The sequence below is a fragment of the Protomyctophum bolini genome (genome assembly GCF_963924005.1).
Source record: "Protomyctophum bolini genome assembly, chromosome: 6".
NCBI lineage: Eukaryota > Metazoa > Chordata > Actinopteri > Myctophiformes > Myctophidae > Protomyctophum > Protomyctophum bolini.
The window spans coordinates 30,227,429-30,251,644 of record NC_137867.1 but is presented as its reverse complement, the minus strand read 5'-3'; the positions used below and the strand labels follow the sequence as shown (position 1 = coordinate 30,251,644).

General features: G+C 42.7%; 1 protein-coding gene across 7 annotated transcripts in view; it reads left to right on the top strand.

Annotated features, from left to right (window-relative positions):
- Positions 1-24,216, top strand: part of fbrsl1 (fibrosin-like 1) — a 400,645-nt gene that overhangs the window by 372,245 nt on the left and 4,184 nt on the right. For 2 of the 7 annotated variants that reach the window (XM_080766465.1, XM_080766462.1), the window contains 11 exons: positions 4,505-4,985; positions 6,173-6,453; positions 10,264-10,523; positions 14,712-14,762; positions 14,956-15,051; positions 17,111-17,182; positions 18,458-18,487; positions 18,903-18,974; positions 20,551-20,683; positions 22,031-22,114; positions 24,117-24,200. In XM_080766465.1, coding sequence (XP_080622591.1) covers positions 4,505-4,985; positions 6,173-6,453; positions 10,264-10,523; positions 14,712-14,762; positions 14,956-15,051; positions 17,111-17,182; positions 18,458-18,487; positions 18,903-18,974; positions 20,551-20,683; positions 22,031-22,114; positions 24,117-24,200 — 1,644 coding nt within the window. Of the gene's footprint in view, positions 1-4,504; positions 4,986-6,172; positions 6,454-9,925; positions 10,087-10,263; positions 10,524-14,711; positions 14,763-14,955; positions 15,052-17,110; positions 17,183-18,457; positions 18,488-18,902; positions 18,975-20,550; positions 20,684-22,030; positions 22,115-24,116; positions 24,201-24,216 lie in introns of all 7 variants that reach the window. The other 5 variants (XM_080766464.1, XM_080766463.1, XM_080766468.1 and 2 more) reach the window with 5 other exon arrangements.

Below are 24,216 nucleotides of genomic sequence, written 5' to 3'. Positions count from 1 at the left end.
GTAAAAACATAAACGAAAAAACAAAGGGTTATTTTTCATATTTGCATATTCTGTATTCTCTTTGAATAAATCTGGACATAATGTGCGCAGCGAAGTAGTTTATGGATGTTCCCTTGTTGACAGCAGCAGTCAGCGCAGGGCAGACGAGTCACCATACTGAACACACACACACACACACACACACACACGTGCATGCATAGTCCCGCTGGACACGTCGGTCATCAGCTGCATGTTCCCCTGGCCTGCCGTCTGTCTGATACCCATCGTTCCCAGTCCCTCCATCACTCAATCCCTCCCTCTCCTGTGTCCACCCTTCCCTCCTTCTGTTCCTCCCTCTCTCCTTCCATACATTCCCCCCCGTCTTCAATGGACTATAATAATCACACAGCAGTCTTACTTCATGCTCTGGGTGGATACAGTGAATACTTTCCCCCTCTCTCCTAGTCTCCATCCATCCCTACACCTTTCCTCCTTCCATTCCTGACATAATTCCTCCCTCTTTCAATCTTCCTTCTCTCCCTCCTCTATCCGCTCTCTCCCGGGACAGAAATCCCCTGAGTAAGCAGACATAGGGGCCAACAGGAAAGATCAATAGTGTCATCTGGTGAACAAGGGGCTGCCAACACCACCACCTCCCTAGGGAGAGAGTCCCCTAGCCCCACCTCCTGCCCAGTGTAGTAATCTAGCTCTAGCATACAGGAGTGTGACTGTGTGTGTGTGTGTGTGTGTGTGTGTGTGTGTGTGTGTGTGTGTGTGTGTGTGTGTGTGTGTGTGTGTGTGTGTGTGTGTGTGTGTGTGTGTGCGCGCAGAGGGGGGGGGGGGGGAACTCTACAACAGGGCTGTCCTCCAACTTGCCTGACTCACTCCCACCATCTGCTCAGATTTACAGGGCAGGACTCTTTTCATTTTTTTGGGGGGGGGGTGCATAGAGTCTCATATGACTGCCTATATCTTATGGCTCAACTATGTCGTCGTCGTCCCCCCACAAAAAAAGAGACAAACACACACACACACACACACACACACACACACATTGATGTGGATCACATGGCCGGAGGTTTGTTTGTTGTTCCAAGTCCCAGAGGAGAAAGGAGAATAGAATAGTGCACACACAGACTTTGAAAACTTTGAAACTTTGTCTGACAGTTATAATATATAAATAAAATAATATATAAAAATAAATAAACAAACAAACAAATATATAAATATAGCCCTGAAATGTGCCAGAGTACTATAGAAGAATAACAGTTGAAGTCCAAATTGTATTCTCACCCCTCCACGAAAAGGCCTCGTTGTCCGGACCTCTTATCCATCATTTATGCATTATGGATAATTAGTTTGGACTTTGGACTTAAACTGTTATTCGTCTATTATTACTCCTTTTTTATTCGTACATTTATAAAGAATAACGTTTTAGGACCTGGTTTGACTTATGCAGGTTGTGTCCTGCAAGTTAATTGTATTTGTATTTTAAGCATTGTTATCATGATCCGGTCCACCCTCTGCGTTGTGTACCAAGAGCCAGCCATGATAGCATGATAATTGAGTATTATGCAATGGATTCACACTCTGTTGACCCTCATTAAAATGAACATGTGTAAGCATGTTTGTGCATGTGTCAGTATATTCAGGACATCTTTCAATTTATGTTTGTTTTATATGTCTTTATGTTTGTCTGCGCACGTATGCGCATGACTGCTGTGTCTTGTAAATATGCGGCTGTATTGTATTTGTATTTATCTGTATCAATTTACCTCTGTGTGGGCCAATGCCAATCACTTACAGTATGCAGGTGTGTATTTTTACAACTGTGTCTTTGTGTGTATGTCGCAGCAGTTAGAGTAGACTTTAATGATGTATTGGGTCAAGGGCTGTCCCCATTAGAGCCCATTAGAATCACCATTATGTTTCCCTGCTGCCTTGCTGTGGCTTAGCTTCCACTATGAGCAATGAGCATTAGAAGGTTTTCTCTGTCTGTGTCTTCCTGGTGGTAGGGGGCTGTAACACCAGATTTCTAACCAACGCTATCACTCGCATTGCATTGTGTCTGGGAGAGCAGGTTACCACGGCAACATCAGCCCAGGGCGACATTTTGACTGGATGTTTGCCTCTCTCACTCTCCCCGTCTCTTTCGTCCTCCGTCCTCATTTCCTCTCCGATCTTCTTTTTCTCTGTTCCTTCCCAGAGACAAAGCCCTGACTCTTCCATCTGTATTCCAGACACCTATAAATCTGTAGCTCTATATAAGCCCAGACTTCAGAATTCATTTGAAAATCGTGACACCTCAGCCAGCCCCAATTCCCCTGTAAAATGTGATGGTTGAGATTTGGAAATGGGCGTAAAAAAGAAAAGAAAAAAAAAAACCTTTCTGCACAGCATCATTTATTGGTATTTTTTTTATTGGTGTTGGGATCCTTGAGAGATTAAACTGGCTGTTAATAAGGGCTGGGTATCCCATTAGCACAGCCTGTGTGACACAAGCTCTCACTGCCTTCAATAGCGGCTCTGGACTCGTCTTGTTTTTGTTCATGCTGAGGATGAGCACACATATGGGGTTTGCTTCTTGTAGCTGAAGCACTAGAAGATGTAAGCCTTATGACTGAAGTCCATCTGTATCCAAAGCACACAGTGGAAGCCATTGAAGACGTTCCCTTTATCCTGCCTCTGCATCAGTACTGTGTGTTGTGGTAGTGAGCATGGAAGTCCCCCTTAGTGTATTTAGCCCACAGCTAATCTGCAGAGAGTCTGTATACAGTCGGTGCATTGTTGAAGTAGTTTTTTGTTTATCCTGCATTGATACTGTATAGCGGTGTAGATGTTCCATCATGTCATGCTTTAATTAATATCATATTATATTGCATTATATTGCACAAGAGAAGCAACAACAAACGTATAATGTGTATAGTAACATGAAACTCTATCAATCAAGAAGTTGGGTTCATTCTTTAACAGCTGAAAAGAGAGCAAAGACAAAGTGGTTACATATGTTCATTAGCAGTAGATAAGAGGGCCCCAATCTGTAGACACAAGCTGCGTCATCCGCTATCTGTGTTCCTGGTGAAGATTAAGTGATGTTTCTATAGTCCAACGATTCCACAGCTGACAGCCTTTGATAAGTTCAGTGGCTTGACGTCTGTATTGTTGTGGTCGTTGGTACATCATTACCATTTTCCTCAAACTGCATTTCTTGGAAGCCCTGCAGCCTTTGAGGTCTTTCTCTAGCGGGCTATTTTTCTGATATTCAAGGAATGGTAAATGGGTGATTTCTTCATCACAATTACTTAATGACTCATTGTTAAAAAAGAAAGAAAAGAAAAACACTGGGAAATGCAGCGATTTTCTGCCACTTCCATCTGTCTGGTACAAGCGGTCATGTAATTACAGTCATTAAAGTGCAACAAGCTAAGCTCCAAAACGTTGGCTGCTCTGTGGAATGCCGGGCCGTGAAAAGCTTCTCACCCGGCTGAAAGGGCCCCTGATGAATTGCTTAAGATGAAGTGGCCTAGTTCAAAGTCTTTTGCTGTGGCTTTGCAAATCCCCTGAAAGATCTGGAAGAGAGGAAAGAGAGGCGTAGTGGCAAGAAAGGCCACGATGAGGGGCCGTGATCTCTCTTCACAGCACAATTGAAACATAATTATTTCATGCCAGATTGTGTGCTCAGCAAAGCCCTGAATGGGGGCCCGACATTTAACTTTAATTAGCTGTGATTTATTCATACCGACTAGATCGCCGGCAGAAATTGGATCATCTGATTATAGTCAAGCATGAAAATGACCTGATTAAGCACTTAATGAAACCTAGGGAGACGGGAGAAGAGAGAGGAACCTTGGGCAGAAGACATGGAGCAGAAGTACAAAGTGTGTGTGTGTGTGTGTGTGTGTGTGTGTGTGTGTGTGTGTGTGTGTGTGTGTGTGTGTGTGTGTGTGGGGGGGGGGGACGTTGGGGGGACGTTACACCAGACCAGAACCAAGCTTTGTCCCCTAGATACATGCAGTTCCAACTGGAGTTCATTATACATCCATTATCTTATTCCTTTTAGCATCAGCTCCTGTTAAATCAAACCAGAAAGTGGCTTGACACATCTGAGATGACTAATAATTACTCTGTGCCCCGAAAGAGCACAGCACTGCATTACCATGGCTAAGATAATAATCCTGTTAGTGATCATGGTACATTTATAATATTTTATACGTATATATTTATCATCTTACATTACATTATCTTTTTTATGGAAAAATAATTGAAAATGTTTCAGTTTACAATATATCATTGTACATGTAAAATGTAAGTATTATGTAATAACCTTTGTTATCATTTGGTGTTATATACTGTAAATACAATTGACTTGACATGGCAACCCCTCCCTCCTATCTCTCTCAGTATCCCAAAAAGTATAAAAGCATTTCCAATGACACCCAATGTTCTCGTTATATCCTTGCGAACAAATGAGTTTATAGACTCCTTCACAGACGTTTGCCATCTGCTTTTTTTGTCTGTTCTCCAGTTGCGCCAACGAATGAGAGGAGTCCTGAAACCAAGACTTGCAGCTCAGCCAAAGTCTCGGGGCTCCAGCGCAGCCAGGAGCAGAGCATCACCAGCCAGGTGCCCTTTGCGCCACCAGTGCCCAGCCCCACCCCCGCCTCGGCCCCCACGGGCTCCCCGGCGCCAGCGGCGGCGGCTCCACCGCCTCCCTCTGCTGAGCCTCCCAGGGCGTGCCTCCCCACCCCGCCTCCCCTCCACGTCAAGCGGGAGCAGCAGCCTGTCCCGCCTCTCTCTGTCCCCACGCCTCCACTGCTGAGGGCTCAGCCCCACCCCTACCCCCACCCACACCCTCACCCTCAGTCTCCCCACCCTCCTCACCTCCACCAACATCCACACCAGGAGTCGCGGCCACTGCCGCCCTCCCAGCACCACGCACTGCGGCCAGTCATTGGCCACCACCAAGTGCACCATCCACTACAATACAGCACCCTCCACGACATCAAGTAGGTGTTCCTAAATTGGCAAACAAAACTCTAGTTTGTAATGGCTTTATTTCGGTATACAAATATACTATTAAGGTCATTCAAATTATTGTAATACATAATTATAATATTTTAGGATTTAACAAGTAATTACATACCTGTGTGTTACAATACAATGCAGATGTGTATGAATCTGATTTTCTTACATTTGCATTACATCCTTGTACTGTAAGAACACTATGTATTAGAAATGTTTACTTAACAATACATGCATGCATTGTGTACGTTCATACGCACACTAATACACAGTTACTGTATGTATTTTGTAGGTGGATAACACAAGCTAATACACAGTTATGTATTTTGTAGGTGGATAACACAAGCTAATACACAGTTATGTATTTTGTGGATAACACAACCTAATACCCCAAATTATTTATGATGGATATTTTCAGGGCTAATACAGAAATGTTTGATACAGTTTAAAGTGGTACTATAAACTGCTGCCTCAAGGCATAAATCAGTATGAAAGAAAGAAAAGGGAAAGAGGATTTGGATGACACAGTGCAGTGTCCTCCATGTTTCTACATAGCAACCCACACTGTGTTACAGCAGTTCAGGCGTTCATTAACCGCTCTTGTAGCATAGATTTACTGCTGGTTTCTCATCATCTCTCTTTCTCAAATTGGCTGATTTTCCACTTCACTGCAGGAAGCTTAATTTGCACAATACATGGTCAAAGCATAAGAGCAAACCTAACATTTATCATCAAGCAATTATTACATAATTATTATTTACCAGTAAGACGCGCAAACGCGGGAAGCGAACGCAGCTCGTACATATTTGGGTTTTGGACGTATAGCTGCTTTGGGGACTCCTTATATGGTTATGGCTGAGTCATGGTGACGTAATCACTCAGCTCCATATATGGGCACAAAAGCGGGACAGACAGACACACACACAGACAGACATGATCTGCTAGGTCTCATAGTAAGTGCTCACTGCGTTCGCAATAAGTGAGTAGGTTTTAGACTTCACATCTACAAATAATTACACCAAAAATAAGTGGCAAAATGGCACATTTACCCTTTCTGTATGGACAATGCTTTTTGAAAAGACAGATTGACAGGAGATTTAGACATTTCCAGGGATTGTTCTCAGTTTCTCCACTCAGCACCGTATTAACCTCTCTCCTTCCTGCTTCACAGCCACAGAAACAGTCCGGTGGGTCTACCCAAACAACACCACCTGTCCCCTTCCCCCCACCACCACCACCACCACCACCACCTCAGTGGGCTCCCGTCGCCGGCCCCTCCGTCCCTGCCCCTGTCCATAGCCAGCCTCTCTACCTCGCACTATTCCTCCCTAAGGAGCCAGGCCCACCGCCATCCGGCCATGTTTGCTACCCCTGCCACCCTGCCACCGCCGCCAACCTTACCCACCAACAGCCTAGTGGTCCCTGGGCATCCTGCTGGCACACCGTACCCAGGTACCAATATTCTGCACTCTCACTACCACATAGTACGACAGTTGCTCTCCAGAGGAACCAGAATACTGTCCTTTTTTTATTCTAGTCGTCAACATAATTTAAACTATAAACTAATATAATTTAATATGAAATGACTGCATGTCAGAATAGAAAACTAGCAGGGGACCTGCAGTGGCAGTAGTTGGTTGAATTTATGTACATGAAAACGGTTCTCAAACCAATTTAAATCATTTGTTTGAACTCCACCCAAAAAACAAACATAAAACGTTAAATCAATACGGTATATCCCCAGCTTTGCTGCATTCTAGCTGTTCATAGCTAGAGTATGATTCATGAAAATAAAATCATTAAAGTACATTAACTTTGTTTAAACATCTGAACATCCACAGTAACCTGGCGTCCCTGTTTGGGGAATATCGCTATAAGCTAAAATGTTCAAATATAGCAGATACATCTTGTGAGCTTGTAGATTGGCTGGTAGATTGTCTGGTCTTGTGAGCTTGTAGATTGGCTGGTCTTGTGAGCTTGTAGATTGGCTGGTAGATTGTCTGGTTTTGTGAGCTTGTAGATTGGCTGGTCTTGCCGCACGACAGCATCGTACAATGAAGTATCACATAGAGCTTAAGTGGTTAGCTGTAGCCTGCGTGCTGACTGCTGAGCCATAATGCTTTCAATAAACACTATACATTTGCGAAGCGCTTTCCAGCGTCCATTGAATGAAGCAATGTCTTCTTCTCTGGTGTTCTTGTATGTTCAAGACACCGTAGGTTTTGTCCTAGGCATTCTGCCACAGTGTGAGGAATGATGTCTGTCTCCTCTCCTCATCTTCATATGACCAATATAGCTGTTGGGAATAGCCGGCTCCCGGGCCGAAATTGGTCCTGCAGCAATAATATCAAGCCCGGCAGATTATTCGTATTAGTATTATTAGTAGAGATGTCCCGATACTGTATCGGTATCGGGGAAAGTATCGGATCGGCCCTTATTTGTCATATCGGGTCATAACGGTATCGGTGAATATGCCAGTCTAACCACAGATCCGAAACAGGGGTAAGGGGTTGACACTATGGCAGGTAAATATAATGTTGGGACATGTGGAGTTTGCTTTGGAGTTGCCCAAATTGCAAGTGCACATTTAAGTGAGGAGTCTTCTATAAACACAACATAAGATATATAGCTAGATAGCTATAAACACAACATGAGATCACGACACTGGTATCTGTATTCGGTATCGGTATCGACTAACACAGAAATTGAGGTATCGGGATAAATTGTATCGGGACATCCCTAATTATTAGTATAAATATAAAAAAATAATAATGATACATTTCATAAACTAGCCCTTACCCGTTGTGATATATTTGCCCCATCTTGTGGCCGCGGGGGGTACTGCACCCAGGCGCATTGCCCATGGGATCGTGTGGTGATGTAAAAACAATATTTGTACAGTAAATATGACAGTTGCGTCTGTAAAAAGTAGCCTAGGTCACTTCTGGGAGCGTGCAGAATTATTTTGGCATGGAGAGATGTGTGCTAATAGTGTGGCTCGGTCGGAGATAGACCACGAATAAAGACCAAAAAAAAGGCTGTAAACGGCTGTTTTAATCCACTAATAAATTCATTATTAATCATTAATGTGTCAAATCGAAAAATCCGTTACGCCCTCCATATAATTATGGTCCATGCCTGTGTGAAAAGTGGGAGTGATTGGTGCAGCCAATGATGAGATAACGCTCTGTCAGTGACATTCATTCAGACATTCAGACATTCGCTGAATTATAGTATGATTAAGTATTAATTAATTAATACTTTCATTATGTCCTGGCCTGCCATCATGCCTTAGGAACAGAAAGTAGAGACTCACTGTTTAAGCATTCTGATTCTGTGTAGCTCTCAATCCTTTTGCCATGTAAGTTGATCACAGTGCTTATTTGCCAAAAGGTTGCTGTATTAATTAAAATTTCTTCCAGTAAATGTCATTCTCTCAAAGCTGTACAGTAGCTCAAGGCTCCTCTAGTGACCTCATTAACCATTTTGACAATTTAAAACATACCATATGTTAACAAGGCCACAATTTATTGACTAATAGCTTTACACTGGCAATTGAACAACACAAATGTGTCTTTAAAAATCCTTGATTCGCGTGCTGCACACCTGAACCTTCTCTTGGCAAGAACAGAAAATCAAGAATTACCTTTCAGAGTGATGGGTTTTCACTTTATTTTTTAAAATCAGCAAATGGATATGAGGTCACTGTAACAGGGCTTTAGTACACAACATTGGAGACCTGTCACAGAATGTTTGCACAATGTTTACCAATGCAATGGTTGGTGTTGTAAAAGCTACTTGAAAATATGGCCAGCTAGGCTACCAGTACCCAATACAATAAATGTGCCTTAGCTGTCCCTCAGAGAAATGTACAGGTACCGTACATACCGTAAGCTAGCTACAATAGTAGGCTACAGTACCTTGCTTGAAAATACTCTGAGGTCACGTAAAAAAGAATACAGGCAGTCAAACAAATTTGTAGGTAACAAATTGTTCAGTGAAAATGTTTATTTGAAAACAAGGGGGTAATTAACTGAGCCTTTTTCCTTTGATTATAAATATGTTGCCAGAAGTGTCTAGGAACGTTTCCAAAAGTTCAGAACCAACTTTGAATTGAGTGTATTATTCAACTGGACACATGTGACAAACAAATATATCTGGAAAAACTAAAATGTAATAAATAAATCTTTCCCTCATGGTACAAAATAATGCTAATATAAACTTAAGTGTTGCAGACAATACATAGGCTACAGTGAAATAAAACAGCATAGTACAATACAGTTAAATGGATTCCATTTAAATAGCAAGGGCATAGAGAGGACAGTATGATGGTTTCAAAGAACACCACTATATTGTTACTTTCCAAACATTGTGTGACTCATGCTCTCTTTGTGAAACTCATCTCTGTTGGAGACAGCTCTCTTGTTCGCAACTTTGCTAACAACCAAAGAAAAAAAGAAAGGAAAAAAGTTTTCTCCGAAGCAATCATGGAAGGAGAAATAGTTTTCCTCTTCCCCCTGTGTTTCCCAAACCTGCTGGGATATGAATATTTTAATGATTTAACTGCAAAAGAACTGCAAATTGTCTCCAGCGATGATGGGTATTAGCAAATGTTTTTAGCAATATGCAGGTGACGTATCTTATTTTATTATGGTTAGCTAGTCTTCCTTATGGAGGAAGAGAGAGAGGGAGATAGATTGTGTGTGTGTGTGTGTGTGTGTGTGTGTGTGTGTGTGTGTGTGTGTGTGTGTGTGTGTGTGTGTGTGTGTGTGTGTGTGTGTGTGTGTGTGTGTGCATGCACATGAGTGTGTGTGTGTGTGTGTGTGTGTGTGTGTGTGTGTGTGTGTGTGTGTGTGTGTGTGTGTGAGAGAGAGAGAGAGTGTGTTTTCTGCTGGGATGACTCTTGGTTCTTTCTTGTCTTTAGATACCAGCCTGTTGATATCATTCAACCAACCAATCATGTATTGCCAGCCTCATTCGGGGATTCTGATTGGCACATTGTCACAGGCAACTCTCTTACCACCACCAATGAGTCCCCACGTAGAAAACCCTCACAGCATGAGCTGGAGAAACAGGGAATGCCAGGTGACTATTCGCTTTTCTTCTCTTTCTACGTTTTGTTGTGAAGACTGACTGGGCGCCCGTGCCTCTTTTTTTTTTCTTGTGTCCCCCAACCCCACCCCACCCCCCTTTTCCCCCAAAACAACCTTTTGTTTTCTTCCCCCTTTTGGTTTTCTTCCCCCTCGCTCTCCTTTCTTACAGAGCATGACCTCCTGAGGCAGGAGCTGAACAACCGCTTCCTGGTTCAGAGTTCGGAGCGGGGCCGGGGGCCGTCCGCCTCACCGCTGGCCCCCGTGTCGCTCCAGCAGAGGGCAGAGTTTCACCAACACCAGCACATGCACCAGCACCAACACACCCACCAGCACACCTTCACGCCCTTTCCCGCCAGTCTGCCCCCGCCCGCCGCCTTCCTCACCGCCCCGCCCACCGCACCCCCCATGGTGCGTACCCAAGCCAGAAATGTGAGGATAAGTAAAAAAAAAAAATAAGTTAAAAAGAAAAACAACCAAACCAAAACATATCAAAAGATCCCATACTGCCCTTTTGACCCTAAACCCACCCTCCTCCCCTTCGTTCGATCGACTATCCTACCCAACTCCACCCTCCTATTTTATTCTTTGACTTTACCAAAGACGCCCTCCCCCCAAAACTCACTCTCACTCCTATCCAAAATCTTTATTATGTTGATAATGATAACATCATTTTCATTTTCAGTATTTATTTACTCTGCAAACTGGTTTGGGTCTCTTTAGCCTATGCTGTCTCACTCTTGAAAGTTTGACAGCTGTGATAAGAAGCTACATTAGTAGCTCTGCGTCTGATGTGCAACCACTGAGATGAAAGAATACACAGCCCATTGCCTGCCATTATCTTCTAAACAGACATACTGGTTGACCAAATGTCTGCACGTTGTCATACACTCCCTGCAGATCATACCGCCAAGTCTCATCCCTCATATATCACATCGTCACTGTCTGGCCGGAAACCTTGACAAAAGTTTGAAGAGAATTGGGAAAAAAAGAGACTACGTTCCAATGGAACCAATTGTGTTGTTATTTTAGTCACAAGCTTTTGCTAACACGTTTCATTGGTTAAATATTTATAAAGCCTACAGACAGACTTAACCACTTTCAAGTCTGTCTGTAGTAATTGTCATAACATTTTCAAAAATAGAAAATCTACAAGCATACAGCATTGTGATGTGTTGTGAACTTGTTGATTGGCTATTTTCACTACTTTTGAGTGACACTGCCAAGTGACAAAGCATAAAATAGGGCATTAAGGTTTCTACCCGACAGCAACGGTATGTTGGCTTCTTTTTCAAACACATGGCCAAACAGTCCAGAATCAATCTAACCCTATACAGTTGATTTAATTCATTCATCTTCCTATCTTTGAACTTGACATGCGTGTTTTTATGTGTAGTGTTTTGCCTGTGAACAAAAGGGGAATGCCTGGAGGCAGGGTTTTCATATGGATGTGTTTTAAATGGTTTTGAATGTACTTATTTGCCTGCAGTGCACACAGAAAGGAACAAAAGCACCAGGACCTTGTGTATTTTGTTCTGTGAGCATGTGCGTGCGTGCATGCGTGCATGCTTCCGTGCGCCAGTGACAGATTCAGAGCCTTGGAGCTGAGTGACTTCACAGCAGACTAAAGGGGGTGATGACATCACCACAAAATGTTCTGATAATGGTTGTAATTGCTTCCGTGCTTTGACTGCCATCAGGCACATAGACTGGCAGCCATTAGATCTCCACATAGGAGGGGTTCAGGGGTGTTCAGAATAATACAAAAATTAAATAAGCTAAAAATAAACGTAAGTCTATTCATCCCTAAATTGAATGACAACAACAAGCTGTCCAAGGGCAGGGGCCATCATTTGTAGCTTTTTCCCTAATGTTAGTGAGTGACCTCTGATTAAGAGGAGCCCATTAAGGGGATCGCCAAGATTATCCTCATCCTGTACACTAGAAATCAAACACTCCAGCATTCAGATAAGTATGGAAATGTTTAAATAAGTATTTAGATTGTTCCTGAACACAGGCGTTTATCTTCTCCCTTCCTCCTCCTCCTCTCCACCTCCCCAGTTCAATCTTGACATAACAGGGCATTCTTTTCCACAGCCCTCCATTTGAGAAAGATGAAAGGGGTCATTTTCCTTTCCTGGCTAATGCTGACATTATTCACCCCATGATGTATGCTCACCACTGCCCTCTTGCTGGGTTGTTGAGATTTCAGACCACCAGGCCTTCTGTATTTATTTAGTTTTTCAAATTGACTGAAAGTGTGTTTATACTTAACTGATGCCTTTCTGCTCTCCCTCCCTTTCTCCCTCCTTCTGGTAACAATGTTTTTATTTTCTTTAATGCTTGTTTAGACAGAAAGGAGTTAAATGGATTGTTGTGGTTATATTTTAATGTGTCATGAGGGACAAACCTAGTATCATGACTCAGCTATGCATATCTCTTTCTCTATCTCTCTCTCTCTTCCAATTTATTTCTCACAGCAAACAAGTTCCCGGAATGTAGAATAAAGCGATTTCATTGTTTATTCGGCAAATGCATTTCCATCGCTCTGTTTATTACATAATTTATTTATAGAAAAGTCTTCTTCGCAGACTTCACCTCGAGCGAACTTTTTGCAATATTGTTGAAATATGCGTTTGCTAATGCATCATAATTCACATAAAAAAACATTTTCTGTTTCCTTCTCTGTCTTTCTCCTTCTCCCTCTCACAAACTCTCTCTAGATGCCCCATGTCATTACAACTATGCAACAGCCCTTGTCTAATGGCTGTAATTAATGAAATTATGAAGCCTCTGTATTTGTTTATTGTTGAACGCCCTCAAGCAGCTGGCTTGCCAAATGGCATTACCGAGCATCTTACACTAACACCCCCACTCCCTCACCCTCGCGCTCTCCTGCCATGTCTTTGGACAAGGAGGCATCCTTAATTGTTATATGATGAAATATTGAGCTTTAATTAGACAAAGCTGTTTGCAATAAACCCCCCTGACAGGGGCCATAAATTATAGAGGCAAAGTTTTTATTTTATTATTTATTTTACAGGGCCCATAAAGAGACCAGTATTCCGCTCCTAGTGTCAGACATTAAACAGGCCAGCCCTTTAGAAGGCAGAGAAAAGCTGCTTAATGAGCTCAGAAGCCTGGCGTGGTGTTTCCTCCCCCAACAGGGGTGTCTGTGTTTGATTTGGGCCCATTATCGCCCCCACAAATTGGGCCACTGACACCACCACCACTGCAGCTACAACTGCTTTGTGCGCAGATGAGAATGAATGTGTCCTCCGCTTCACTGGACCGACCCGACCCAAACCGAGTCACTGTTTCTCTCTTGCTCTCCCTCCCTCTTACTGTCTCTTCCCCAGCAGTTTCTGGTAGCCAGAGACTTTATATCCCCTCATATGCCTTCTCTTCCTCTGCCCATGTCACAGGAGACAAACACACAGAAACATTGATTCATAGCACCCGCTCATTTTCCATTTTTCTTTTTTTTTGTAAACCACCAAAAACCTCCACGCCTGCCAAGAGGTGCTTTGTAAAAACACTCGCAAAAAGTACCTGCAAATGGTTTGTGTATTTACCGACTAGGAATGAGTTACTGTCAGTCGCAATTAGCCTGTTTCAAAATAGATTCAGGATTGGCTTACGTACAGATGCACAAAGTCCCCATTCATACAAGGGAAAATGTTCTTTCTCTCCCTCCCCAGCTCTCCTCTTTCTCAATTTACTAACTAGATTCCCATGTCTTGGCTCTCATGATCAGAAACAGCACTTCATATGAGGCTATAGTTTTTATATGTTAAATTCTCAAATGTAATTATTCTATTAGACGCAGGCTCTGGCTCAGAAATTGTTTCATTACATTGATTCAGTCCTTCAAGGTTATATCAGTTTCACGCTGTGCCGTCCTGAATTAGCTCCCAACCGTACCGAATGCAGTCTACGCCGATTCAATTTCACTCATAAAAATACAGGCTGTTCGCATACAAGGTTCTATATATTCCTTCCATGTTTTTATGCACAGAAAATTGGCCTGTATTGGACTGGAAATCTCTTTGAAGTCCTGGTTCCTAACTAAGAGAAAAATACAATACATGTCTTTCCCTCTATAGCAGTGCAAAGGGGTTGTCACTGAAAAAAAGAGAACTTTTTTGAGCCCCATAGCAGTCACAAGCAATTAGCGTCACATTTCTGCAAATTTTCCAGCTAATAGAAATATAACTCGTCGTCTGGGTTCCTGACTGAGCCGTTTTCCTGAGTTTGGTCTCTACAGTACATACCCAGCTGATGTTTGTATGGTTAATTGGAACAATCATATTTCTGCCTCGTCTTGCCAGTTCCCCTGAGTGATGAAATTGTCACTGATTAGAGCTGTCTATCTCTCCATGCGCTTTAAGTTAAACCCATAACCCAATGTGAGCCAGTTGTTTTACTCTAGGGCTTATTATGTCATATCATAACCCCCCTGCTTTATACTGGTGCCAGAGCTCAATCATATGCTCTGGGAATTCTGATGTGGAAATAATGGGGGATGTATGTTTAATGCAGGTTTTCTTTGAAGAGCTTTTGACATTGTTGATACTTTTGGTGATTTCCCCTAATACACTTCTCTCTTTTCTTTTTTAGTTCGACAAATACGCTCCCAAGCTGGACAATCCATTCATCAGACATTCAAACGTAAGTCTCGCTTACTCAAGTTCCCAGCTATTTGCATTTGGCAAATCAAATATTTGAACATGCCATGACAACTTTTTTTTCTTTTCATTTTTTTAATGGTGCGTACTGCTCTGTGTTTGTGTACCGTATGTATGCACATTGCACATACCTTATGATGTGTTTTTTATGAGTTTTGGTTTTGTCTCCTCCCCAGTTCTTCCCCTCTTATCCCCCCACCATGCCAGGCATGCCCCCGCTGCTACCACACTCAGGACCCTTCAGCTCACTGCAAGGAGCCTTCCAGCCCAAGGTTAGCCTCAGATACCTTGCCCGTCATTAGCATCCATGTGTAGTTTCTAAACCAATGGCTCCAATGGCTCTCAATTGCTAGTGGTATAGCCTTATTCTCAGTTCTACAAATTGCACCCACCTGGTTTCCCCATCCTACATTAGCCCCTGACTAGATGGCGCAGAAAAGAATATGTAATAAAACTAGTACCGGTAGTAGTAGTATTCCGGGCCCTTGCTTTGCAGTTGTGGAAACCACAACTACAAAGCAAGGCCTTCTTTACAAAAACAGACAGAAACATGACCAACAGACCAACAAACGCAAGAAAGGCCCCAGGGTCAAAACGTTGTACTGCTTGCTGCTGTGAATTAAATTAATTAATACCTGGCAGTTAATGTGTTGAGTTGCGAGCCCTCCCTCTTGTGTTTTATTCTGTCTTTGGAGTTTGACTCAGTGCCAAAAAACGGAGGATTATTGTTCATTGAACACAAACGCAAACAAACCTCAAATGCACAAACTGACTCATTATGATCACACACAGAAGTGCTACAATGTACAGAAATTATACACACACAACCTCATGTGTATGTTTTGCAAACAGAAGGGCAACGTAACATACACCTATACTCATTTGATTGTCCTGACTCCACCAAATGCAGTCTAGCTCTATTAGCTACAGCAAAATGTGAAACATGCATAATTTGATACCAGGAAAACTTTCAGCCAGGAGCATTCACAGCCCTAGAAATGTACTAATAACACATACACAAATAAACTGCACATGCAAACCAACACATATGTTTGCCTATGCAGAAACACGAAAATATACAGAAACCTGAACACACAAAACAAGCCAGAAAGCCTCTGGTGGTCTTACATGCAGGACAGCACAAACACAAACTCACTCAGCATACCCTTGCACTCTGCATGTACGCTCTATCAGTCATAGGAGAACACAAACACACACACACACACACACACACACACACACACACACACACACACACACACACACACACACACACACACACACAATTTCATACCTTATTAAACACACAGTAACATGCTTTCACGCAAAACATCACCCCACATCCCTCTTGCCATTTCACCCAGGAAATGAGGCCAGCATTGGGTGAATAGCACCAAATCCTTGCTTAACATTCAGCCTAGCAGAGGAAGCAGTAGCTGAAGGGAAACAGAACAGGATCCTATTAAACCTCATGGCTCTGCCCTCCTATTCCCTCTAAAGCTGGCTGGTTCAGCTTTGGCCTGGACTCTGCACAACGCTCCGTGCTGAGCCATGCCGGGTGGTATTGACCCGTGCCAAGTGAGATAACAATGGTTGGTGTGTGACACAATCTGGGACAAGGGGGAGGCAGTTGGGGAAGGGGTCTGGCAGGGGCCCAGTGGCTGTAACCCAGTGTAAGCCACCAATCAAAGCTGGCCTGAATCCACCGATCTGCCCTTAATTCTTCCCAGGAGGCTTTCTGTCACGGACAGGAATCCCCTTTTCTCTGTCTGGGGTCTCTCTGTCCAAATGGACAGGTAACAGGGCATGGGCTCTTTGCTGCAGTGTTCAAGGCCCATGTTAAGTATTTCGGAGGGGGGCCAGGGTAGAGGGTAACCTGGGTATTACTCTGATCCTGGACAGTGGGATGGATAGGGCTGATCTAGTCATTCAGACTCCAAAGGCTTTGGGCTGTGGTATTAATGTGGCCTTGCTCTGTGCCCAGAGTATTATTGAAGAGCTATCTATTGACGTCAGACTTACAGTAGCAGTAGGTGAGGATTAGTATGGTATACTTCCCCAGATTTGGGGGTTATTGGGCTATATTGATGCTGGCGTTGCTAGCTGGAGGGTCTCCTTGTGTGTTAGATCAACTATTCCTAGTGTTTGGAGTGTACGGTACTACATTTGTTCTAATGTATGTTCTACATTTATGTTTGTTCATGCTTCTGCACCACATGGCTAAACATGTTACTTTGAACTAGATTTGTTTTGTAAATCTAGAAAGTCTCTGCATGTTTTTAGTTCCTTTCTATCCTTCAATCCATCTCTGCTCCTTTCCCTGCCTTACAGGCGTCCAATCCTATTGACGTAGGAGGTCGACCGGGTGGAGTACCTCACACACTCCTACAGAAGGACCCCAGGGTAAGACGCTCCAGAGCTGTGTTCTTCAGCCTTGATATAGCACAGTGATTCTTAACCTCTAATTCCAAGGACCCCCAGTTTGCTATGAATTTGTCCACGGACCCCCTATTTGATCTTTATCTCTGGGACCCCAATACACGTCTCAGTGTTATTTTAACTCAGGGTTACACACACATAAATCCTTAAGGACCCCTGGGCCCCCCCCCAGACCCCATTCTGAGAACCAGTGATACCAATGAGATATCCTGCTAAGCGAAGTTCACAGGCTCGGTCAGCCTACGTGTACCCACCTGTGCCCATGTTTTCTTTCAAGTCCTGATCTCAACCCCTCTGGTAAAATAAAATCTGTCTCTGGTAGACATGGAAAGAATCAAACTCCAGTGTATTTATGACATGCTTTTACCAAAGGCCTTTGACAGAGTACTTTATGATGCTTGCAAAAAAGACAAATAAAGATAAATGATTTTACAAAACAAGGGATCAAAAGATCAAGACATAAGATGGGTACAGTACCACAATCTGTAGTGCTCTAGATAATTACAGTAGTTCACAGATAGTAGCATAGTTTTAGGGCTGTCAACATTCCATCTTTATCGGCAGCACACAGTTTATGGGTTTGCAAGTTTGACACAGCAGCGAAACTGCTGAAGAAGGCTTTCGTTGCATTTAGTTTTGCAACCTATCCTGTGCACACCACCTTGTCAGTTGTGCAAATAAATTGGGAGAGAGACTTATTTGTTTCCCAGTTAGATATGGTTCTCATATAGATATGGCACTATGTGGCATTAATCAAACTTGCATATTGCCTGTATGAAATGCAATGAAAACACTGTCTTGGGTAGTTATCGCCGGCCAAATGCATTTTAACGTCCTCAAACTAGAAGCCTATATACGTTCCTATTTGGTGAACATTATTTTTCCAAATGTATTTAAGTGAATTCATAGATTTTAAGGTGGATGAACAATGCTTACTGCAACCTTAGTAGTCATGCTCTGAAAAGACACTGGTGAAGGCTTTAAGCTGAACCGCGAGCATCCTTGACTACTGCTCTGCACCAGTAAAACATCAAAAAGGCTTTGTGAGTGTGTAATATCATGTGTGTATATTTGCAACCATTGCATTCTATAAGACTGGAGTACAGTTCTATTCATTCAGTGCCATATTCTATCTATTGAACTGCACAAAACCACATACTGTACATGATTTTCATGTTTTCAAGGTAGTGGTATGATCATAATGATGATGATATTTATCTTCTCTGTCTGTCCATACAGATATCAGATCCTTTCAGGACATCTGTCAGAGTAAGTGGCTGTCTTATCCTTTTCTTTGAAATTGCTTGACTTTCTGGCCAAGACAAAAAACATATGCTTTATAAATTGCTATAACATAATAATTAAGTAAGTGCTGATAAACAAGTCCCTACTTTAGGGTTAGCTTCAGGCATTGGGGTCTCCGTTGTAGTTTACAGTTCACAGTTCACAGTCAGATCCTAATGTGAGAAATACAACAAATTCCGGTTTAGTTCAGTTCAGTTGCAAAATGATTAAAAACACTAATCAAAGAGCACAAAACATGCAAAAACACTCAGGGTGACCAGCAAAGAAGCAACACAGCCATACTGAAACTTGGCCAGACAATTCTTGTTAGGGTCACTGCAGTCCAGCATAATTATGAAGACCAGCTGTCAAACCAGTGTTACTCTCTCTAATTCTTTAGAAACCTGGCAAGTGGTGTGCAGTGCATGTCCAGATCGCCTGGCAGATCTACCATCACCAGCAGAAGATGAAGGTGAGCCAGCTGGATGGTCACATGTAGTGTGCCCACAGTCTCTGAAAAGTCAGGGAATTCATATTTTACCAGCTTGAGAAGTTATACAATTTGTGTTATGGGAGATTGAAGTGCATACACTAAATGTATTGTTTTTACATTTATATTTTAAATATATAGTTGGCACTCGATCCTTTCCAGAGTTTACAAGTGGAACCTTGGAATAACCTTCCATTCGTAGATGTTCACAGCCATTGTGCTCAGACAATGTTCCTGTTTGCATGTTTCCTCATTTAAGTGTGTAACCATCACTGGTAGTTGATCTAGTTAAAAGACCACTTCACCCCTTTTAAACCAAAGTACTGCACAAGCGCACATAATTGGTATTCACTAATGCTCATTATATGATGGTGCCATTTCTGTCTACTTTGTCTGTGTCTCAGCCTGCCTACCAATTACATCATTGGTAGGCAGGTTTGGTCATTTCATTTATTTATTTTTTACTTTTTAATTATTGATACAAGAACAGTGACTGTAATTTCAGCATGATAACTTTCCTGGAAGAGAAAGGTGTTGTCATTGGTAGATACGGTATGCAGGTTTCTGAACTATCCACAGCCCACCAATGTGCAGACAGCCATGATTGTGCCATCTTATAATGAACATTAGTAAGGAGTCGGACCAATTATATGATGGTAAAGTTGAAAAGGGGTGTAGTGCTCCCTTTAACTTAGAAGCAATGATAATCAAAACTAGAATTATGCAATTAGCAATTGCAAGTGTGGTTGCCTCTTGTAATACATTTTACTTTATATAAGTAAAGATGCTGATGTTATATGGCATACATCATAATAATGGAATAATGGAAAACCCCATAGACCCACATGACGTCAGAAGCTAGTACTCACAATAAAGTGACAATAACAATAGTCTGGTTTCCCTCTGGCCAACCACACTATTTAGACATCATGACATTAATCTCACACAGGATAGATTTAGTGAGCCAAAACAAGACCTGAGCAAACTCAAATCTGGTTTTCAACACACAAAATTAGAATTCTCATAATGCAGAAAATCATGGAAATGGGCCAAAAATGGAAACCTTACTGTATAGGAAAATGTAAATGTACAATAGAGAACCTTTGCTGATGAGACTCTCCCCATCAAGGTAATTCCTCCCGAGCTCCCCATCCCCCTTTCCCTAGGCTTTACTGTCCCTAATCAGCTTACACATATTTTGTTATGACACAGTGGGCCAGGATTAGGGCCCGTAGAGCCTTTGTTGATGTTTGTCTGTGCCTCAGATCTTTCACCCAGTTTGGTGTGGAGATAATCCGTTTTTGGCGCTACTGTACTCAAAGTGTAGTCATCATTCACTGCTTATACTGATCTCACTCTCACTCACTTTGACTTTGGCCTTCTCTGTGTTTCTATCGCTCACTTTTTCTCTCTTCACTTTTGTCAACTTGTGTTAATGTTTCTGCACTATAAATCCCTGCATGCATTAGATTTGTTTTGAAACTAAGTTCTCTCTCTCTCTCTCTCTCTCTCTCTCTCTCTCTCTTTCTCTCTCGTTGGGTGCGTGCATGTCTCACAGCAAATGCAGCTCGACCCTCATAAGTTGGACATGAATGGGAAGCTGGACTTGTTCAGTCGACCGCCAGCTCCAGGAGTGTTGCCTGGCTTCCCGTACCCCCACGACCTGGCACGACCCCTCTTCTCCACTACAGGTCAGTAGATGAAGCCTCGGTTCTCATACAACCACAAAGAAAGCCAAATTAAATGTCCTAAAAAAACAATGTGTGTGGTGTTGTTGAGGCTTTCTAATGTTTGTTTAGAGCACTTTAAACAAACATAGTACAGAGTACGATGTTTGTTAAAAGAAGTGAGGCGCCCCTCACTTGTTTGCCTGCAAGGTCAATTATAAAAATAAATGATTGGATGTGAGGGAAAGAAATCTTGAAAAACCAAACTGTTCCAAGCCTTTTCAACATGCACACACAGGATACTTTCCCATCTTAGAAGCTAAGTTGCTAAGTTGCTAACAAGCTGTTTTTAAATGTATGGCTGTCATAATCGTTATTCTCACAGCAGCAATTAACCACATGCTTCTGCTCTTTTTTTTAAAGTGTCCTCGCCTTGTGTTCTGTTCATTTAATTGTAGTGTGGTTGTGCTAAATGTTTTGCTAAACACGGGGCTCAGATGATGTCATGTGTATGAATATGGATGGTTCTCTGTGTTTGGTAATTGACTGATGTGCCCTGCGTTGGAGGGCAACAGCAGGGCGATCGGCCTTTCCCTGCTAATTATGCAGTGGTGGCGTGTCATTAGCACTCGTGTAATTGGCTCTTTGATTAGCAATTCATGAAAATGCGGGTGAAGGGAAACACTGGGTCAACTTTGTTTCAGTAGCTGACTGCATCACTGATGTGCACCCTCTAAGCGTGTGCGTGCACACAACAGTCGCACACTGTGTACACAGCAACAAGAAATAAGAAGCTATGTGCTGTGTGTTTTGTTTTTCATCTCAGGCCATTGATGAATCATCTTGATAATTAGCTTTTAGCATGTATAGGCTTTGCTGTTGAAGATATTTTACCAGCTTGCTTGAAGAGCAGCTGGTCTCGAACAGACGATGCAACTAGTCTAGTCAACACTTATGCAACACCAATGCAAGACTTTCTTGACACTTTTTGATCATTGGCTGTCCTTTAAGCCAATGGGGAGACTTTCCCATACTCTGAACGGCGGTGTGTCATCATCGCGCCCTGTCATGCTATATGGCCTCATACTAGACGTGACTCCTCGCAAGTTGTCGCAAACATTGCCTTGTGAAAACAAAACAAAAAAATCCAATCTGTGTGTAGATGTTATTTTTCTTTTGATTTGTTTTTGTTTGTGTGTTTATCAATGGGTGCTTTTTTTCCCCATAAAATGTGGGTCATGGTCACTCATAAGGGTCCAAATGTCACACACATGTCAGATTCAGAGGGTTTTTTATGTACTGAGTCCCTCGCTGACCATCCTTTGACTGATTGGATAATGTTAACATCTCTTTCCATCTCTTCACCAATAGCATCTGGCCACCCAACACCCTCCCCCTATGGTCATTCGCCCCATCCCAGCGGCTTCCTGCCTCCTAGCCACTTGGCAGGTAAGTGTAAGTAACCCCACATTCACCTATTCTTTTTTTTACTTCTTCTTTCATCCGCTTTTTCTTCTCCCTTTATTTTGCTCTCTTTTCTGATTTACTCATATTTCAAACACATTACAAGACAAGGTGTAATTTGACAGTTTTGCTGAAGTTTAAATATTTACGGCTTTCATCTGAGGTTCATGTGGAGGTAAACTTGGGTCTCGGTTGGCCGGTGTAGCAGCCCTATGTTGCTGGCATCACACTCCCTCTCATTTCAGAGTTGTGGAGGAAGATGCAGTTGTAAAAATCGGCCCCAGTGTATCATAATATATAGCCTTGAATAACCCCCTTCCACCCCACTGTCTGGGCTGGTGGAGAAGTGGCCTAGTCTTTCCAATGTCCAGACCTATGTTTCATCCTTCCTTTTGTTCAGACAAGAAAATTCTCTCTCTTTTACTAGCGTTGCTCTGGATGGCCTTAGAGAGCAAGGAAGATGGCCACAACAATATGACTATGTTAACTTGATGCTCCTCTGTTTTTGTGTGGGCTTTTAAAGCTGAATCTGCCTTTCATAGTTTTTCCTCATTTTTTGCTCTGTTCCATCTGAGACATTGTTTGGGTTTGCAGCGGCAAGGTGATTTCACGGGATAAGCCCTTGAGTCAATCCAGTTTGAGCTTATAAACACATGGTGCACAGAGGAGAAAGACTTTGAGAGAGGGGGGAGTTTGGGCGCCTGCCCAGGAATTCAAGTGTGAGACTGGGAGAGATTTTCCAGTTGTTGTCTTTTCTGATTTATTGATGAGGCCGTTTTCATTACCAATGTCAGAAATCCTTAAATCCTGTATAACTGCTGTTTCCTGAAGCAATTTGTTTCCTCGTTTGTTTGAGTTAAATATGTGACCACATATAGTATTTTGAGTTCATCATTGTTGTAGCTTGCTGTTGTTATTTTCTTACGTACTGTAGGACTTCTCTGGTATGTTAAAGAGATAGATTGTTTGGAGGGAAATGTTATTATCTTTCCTACTTAGTCAGCTAGGCAGACCTATTAGATACGTTTTTATGTCTCTGTATACAGTTTGAATGAATGTTGAAGGTTTAGCTTAACCTATTTTAGCTCAATTGCCTGGATGTCCATGGGATCAAGTAGCATCTCAATAATACAATATACCTTCAAACCACACAGTACATTTTTATCCATGAGTTTATCTGAGGGTAAATATAGTCAACCTAGCATCCCTATTCTGTGGGGAATATTTGCTTTAAATTACAAATCTACAAGCTTGTAGATGGGCTGTTTTTGGCCAGGAGATGGTGTAGAAGAGACCAAGTAGTAAGTACAGAGCTGACCCGGGTCAGCAGAGCATTAGTTTACTAGGGGTTTTTAAGTGGTTAAACTGTTCCTTTATTATTGTTGGCCGTTGATGATTTTGGAATTTAAGTATTAGGTCGTTCATATGTAGTTCACATTCCGTCTCTGCATTGGATCAGATCATCAGCTAAATGTCTTAACATCTTAAACTAATCATTGTTTACTAATTTCTCAGGTGAGTATAGGTATGTTTTCTCCATACATACAGAGGCTGTAGTTTATCTACTGTACCGATGTATGTATGACACCCGGCAACACCCCCCCCCCCCCCCCCCCCCACCCTCCAATCCAGTCACTGTAGTCCCTTCACCCCATCCTCCATCCTCCCCGTCCAGCTATAAGTCCACTCTCGGCTCCACTCCAACTTGCACAAGCCCCAATGTCCCATCAGGCGTGTGTTGCCCCTAGTCACAGTACAGCCAGTGGGAGGGGGGCCAGGGTCTTGGAGGCTTGGCTACATACATGCAGCAGGATTATCAAGACAGAGAAGCTAAGTCGGTAGGGAGTGCCAAAAAAACGCCAAACCACAGCTCGCTTGTAAGAAAAAAGCAGAGTGAAATGGTTGGGTGGGTGTGGGTGGATGGGTGGGGGCGGGGGGCTGCTACTTTAGACAGCACCCCCTTTTTTGCTAATCCCTGTTTGGCATTTTGCAGATCCTTTCAGTCGCTCCAGTACCTTTGGCGGCCTCGGCAACCTTTCAACCAGTGCCTTCGGAGGATTAGGCAACCCCTCGCTTGGTAAGCGCTGGCCCCC